The 5,067-nt window shown below is 41.6% G+C and overlaps 2 protein-coding genes across 2 annotated transcripts; one reads left to right on the forward strand and one right to left on the reverse strand.

The window, feature by feature from the left end:
• Positions 1-791: 791 nt before the first annotated feature.
• SARC_12940 (hypothetical protein) lies at positions 792-986 on the reverse strand (the record flags this gene model as incomplete). The annotated part of the gene is made up of 1 exon (XM_014292944.1): positions 792-986. A coding segment is annotated over one exon (195 nt), but the record flags the coding sequence as incomplete, so codon positions are not given.
• A 2,602-nt stretch (positions 987-3,588) lies between these two features.
• Positions 3,589-3,889, forward strand: SARC_12942 (hypothetical protein; the record flags this gene model as incomplete). The annotated part of the gene is made up of 1 exon (XM_014292945.1): positions 3,589-3,889. A coding segment is annotated over one exon (301 nt), but the record flags the coding sequence as incomplete, so codon positions are not given.
• Positions 3,890-5,067: the final 1,178 nt, after the last annotated feature.

Here is a 5,067-nt window from a genome sequence, read left to right on the forward strand (position 1 = left end):
ATAATATTGATAATATGCGTGTGTTGGAGGAAGGGTGCATGTATCATCATACCTGGTTACGGACATTCCGTTTACTCTCATAGTCGGCGTACATATACAAGAAGACCTATAAAAGAGAAAAGAGTTGGTGTAAGGTAGCCGATTAGTTGGATGTAGAAGTGCTATTTCGTCAATTTTTCTGTACAGCAGACCATTTTACGATGGTCATGTCGAGATGTGAACACGTTGAACACTGACTGTGCACCTATTAATAAGACTTGTTCTTCGTGATTTTGCATACATGGTGTGCATACTTACATGGCCAGTGTACATATGATATTTGCACACTCAGTTTTGTATAAAAAGTGCGTATGTAGCTACAGGCTCTGGAAATACATATATTTAAATTGAAAATGTCTGGAGGCATACTCAATTGCATGCGGGATTAAGTTCAATACAATGCAATCGATACACCACAAACTATCGTCAAATGCTCTCTTACTGCCGGTAAATATTCAATGCGAAAAAGCCCGTATATATATATATATATATATATACATATACATATACATATATACATATATAAATGTATATATATATATATTTATATATATGTGTGTCACAGAATCTTGATATATCTGCATAGAGACGTGTAGATGTATGATAAATCATCAGGCGGAAAAGAAACACGTGCATAGTGCTATATAGATTACAGTAGGCACGGCTTCGATGACAATCTATCCAAAACGTTAAATACAACATAAATAACTAAATAGATTTTGGACAATCTATATATACATAACTATACCTACCTCTTTCACGTTCCAATTAAAACATTCGGTCACATCCACCTCCAGGTCAATCTTAAATATAGCATTCTCACTCTCCGTCCGCATGCCCCTTGCCTCGTGCCCGCGCTGTATGCTCAAATCGTGCACATTCAGACTCACTCGCGGCTCATGGAAAGGCAACAGAATAAGCGTAGACGCCCATGATGCAGCTGACATTATGTTAGAAAATCGGAGATGAATGACCAGGGGAACCCAATCATAACAGCGATATGAGTTTGATACGCGATGAAATCGAGTAAGCTAAGATTGTCTTACAGATCGTTGCATGATAAACAAATAAGCGTGAACGTCAATGATGTATATGTTCTTGACATGAATTTTGCACAAATACTCCAGATAGCGTATATAGTATACAATTGAATATTTTAGTATAAAGATATATGTGGGTGGATAGGTGAGTATAAATGAATAATAATATATATACTATATATATATATATATATATATATATATTAATATATATATATACGTACATACATACAGACATATATATATATATATATATATATATATATATATCCTTAGTATTCATTATTTCGTTAATTCACAAGACAGCACGAATGTACGCACTTGTTCTGCAGTGATGAGTATATACTCAATTTCACACACCTTCGAAACATAGGTTGGTCATGATATTAAAGCAGACATCTGGAGCTTGGGCATCACGGCCATCGAGATGGCCGATGGAGTCCCACCGTTGTCACAGTTCCATGCCATGCGTGCGATCTTTATGATCCCAGTCAATCCCCCACCAACGCTGAAGTGCACTGCAGGTATGTGAGGTGTTAGACACTGGATGTCCCCCCCAATGTAATAGGGGTTTAGGGTTTTAGGGGTTTAGGCTGGATGTCCTCCCCTATGTGCAGAAGACTATGTTTAGAGCTCGGTTCTTAGGCCTGTAGTATCTTAGTAAGCGTGTGATATATCGAGGACTGCAGGAGAGTGAATACAAGCACCACTCGAATATCTATGTGTTCCCTCGGTAGATATTTCGGTAGATATCTGTATATGATCTTTAGAGGTCGTCCCACGTGGCATTCAGTGACAGGCAAGTTTACAGCTGATGCAGCGCCCCAATGAACAGACTCGTTACAGCCGAAGATTAGAAGCTCAACCTGTTTAGTTGGTTTACGAGTATTTGGCATTTAGAACTGGTAGTAATGGACAGACCCGTTACAGCTGAGACAAGAAGCTCAACCTGTTTATTGGTTTACGAGTATTTGGCTTTTAAAACTGGTAGTGTGCCGTAGAGCTGCACCAATCGTGGGTCACATCTCTGCGCTCGTGATACCCATGTGCGTTTGTAAGGGCTTGTGGAGTATAATACGGACAACAAGTTATACCTAGCAGTTATATCAGAAGCCGTGGTGGCTGATAAAAGAAACACCCTACGGCCAGCAGTGTTAAAGCCATAGCACGGTTGCAGTACATGCGACCAAAGCAGTACACGCTATATATCACAGCCTACGTGGCAAGTTATTTCAAAACTAATAGTCAAAGCTAATAATCAAAGCTAATAGTGTGTCAAGTGTAAACAACCCCAGCGGAACAGCGAGAAAAGAAAAAGTTCCAGTTAGATGAGTTGTCAGGTACAATGATCGCAGCATATGGCAACGCTGAAGTGCATGTGGAGTATACTATGGACGCACTCCGTCAGTACATATAGCACACAGCATCTTTAGCAATAGCGCACAATCTGTACATGTGAAGTTTTGCAGAGTGTGGCTTAGTTTATGATACTCACTCCACCTTTAGCTAGAGAGGCAGATGAGCTTCGTATGCGTATGCATGCAAGTGTATATGCATATAACTCACGGACAACAATGTCTTGAATGGGAAGATAGGCACAACAAACTGCACACGGTTCACATTACGATAGATACGGATGACCAATGCGCTGAAAGGTTGGACCATTCACCGTCTTTATTTGAAATCAAACGGAGATGGTTCTAGTGATGGCATAATACACCAGCGTATCATCCCTGGGGAACAATGATACAAGGCAAATATAAGTGGTTTTAACTTAATGTGGGCGGGTAGAAACTCGGATCCTGTTATAATAGTGATATGTCAAACTGTCTTTAGGACAGTCGTGCTCTTATTGGCAAACCACAAACCACTCGCATGCAATGGGGTACAGCCTATCTTTACTGCCTCGCAAGCCACAACGAGCAATCCATACAATGGCTAATCCAGACACACACTCTGTGCCTGCAGCCTTACCTCCACCCACCTTCACTCTTACCCCCAAACACACCCATGTGCGTCTATTCGTACAAAACTTCGTGCTTCTTTGCGAGAATTATACCATGCTCAAGGTGCATACTCAGTCTCGTACATCCCCAATTAAAAATTACTCTCCAGATTTCTCGGTGTCGTTTGTGGACTTCATCGCACAGTGCTTACAACGAGATCCGAATGCACGCCCTACCGTAACAGAGCTATTGCAGGTACGCAGGGGTTTGTGTTCCGGCTAAAAGACAATAATTGCATAAACTACAGTTTTTAGTAACACCGCTCAAGCTATGTAGTCAGTTCTTCGTGTGCGCTCAATAACCACCGAGCCAAATGCCATAGACCAAATCAGCGCACACAAGATCCTATTGATCACGCATATGCGCACTCATACATGTATGTGCATAGACGTATACATACATACAGGAGTGGACTGGAGACGGGGCTACAGGACACCCACTCTTTATAGAGGGGCTAGAGGTTTAGGGGTTTAGGGGTTTTGGAGTTTGGGGTCTAGGGTTATATGAACACAAACCACGGACACGTTGTACAGCACCCATTCATAGTCAAAGAGGACATGCTCCACCGAAATGGGGACAAGAAGACCCTCAATACGCTCATCGACAACACACCAACTCACGCACACACTACACAGCACCCGTTTATAGTCAAAAAGGACATGCTCCACCGAAAAGGGGGAAAAAAGACCCTCAATACGCTCATCGACAACACATTCGTGCGGATGGCTGAGAGGCAGGAACAAGGTCTGGCGTCAGGCAGTGACACTGGCACGTTTAGTGCATCCACTATGGTAGCGGCTCAAGGTATGGCTAACGACAAGTGGAGCTTGATGTACATAAACATAGCTGTAGAATAACTTGGCTATTATTGGTGTATTCGCTTCACGTACTGTTATCAACGTTCTATAGTTCAAATACGCAGGTGATCACGTTTTGCACATCTGCAAAGGCCGTACGCACAGTACAACTATGTAATTTCCTAGTCACACGCGTACCCGAGATTTGCGGGTGCGGCTTGTCTAGATGTACAGTACTGTATTTGCAGCGATTGCTGCATCTGTATGGTCTTACATGTGAGTGTAGATTATATCACAGACGATGATGGGCTATGCCATACTCTTGTTCAATCGACTGCATCCGGCTTCATGTTACTACTATATTTATATCTAGTAGCCAACTCTCGATCATACCTACCTATGTTTTAACTATCATATTCTATCTAGTAGCAGACATTGGGGGGCCTCCAATCATCTCCCATACACACCTTTTTGTCAGCTACAATGTTCTATCTAATATCAAAATTGGAATCTCTTTGTATAAATATGTGGGGATTAAATAAAAAATGAGAGAGTTCAGAATAAGAGTTGTGTGCCAAAATACTTACCCTGATGCCTTGTTGTTTCGAAATTATTGTGTTCCGATTTCAGGCACCACGCAAATCGGAGAATGCGATCAGGATACATTGGCATGTGGAACGATGAACAACAACGGTACAATGGTATGTCAATGCATGTAGGACATATGCGAGCACGTGTATTAAATAGCACAAGGTAGACGTATTTGGATTGATATCAGAGGCAGGGTAGAGTTAAAACCCTAAACCCTAAACGGTACTGTGTTCAAAGGTAGTGAATGCAGCATCCCTGTGCATACAGCTATGTATGCTCACAGAGCACCGATAAGTCCAACCAGATACGCTGACAATGGCAATCATGCATGTTACAAATTCACACATGTTTTACACATACTAATTTACACATGCTAATTGTACATCACTGCACATGAAATGCGATTTCGAAGTTTGCACTCGCGTCACCATGTAGCGCTTTATCGGACAATTAGTAAAAACTTAATCTGTATTACGTATATGTGATGTATTGAACAGGTTCAAAACAACTATGACTGTGGCACCATGGTAGACTCGGGTACAATGGTGATTGGGGGTGCAGATGATGGGACCATGGTATGTCGCTTTCGAAACG

The sequence above is a fragment of the Sphaeroforma arctica genome (genome assembly GCF_001186125.1).
Source record: "Sphaeroforma arctica JP610 unplaced genomic scaffold supercont1.2737, whole genome shotgun sequence".
In the NCBI taxonomy this organism is placed as follows: Eukaryota; class Ichthyosporea; order Ichthyophonida; genus Sphaeroforma; species Sphaeroforma arctica.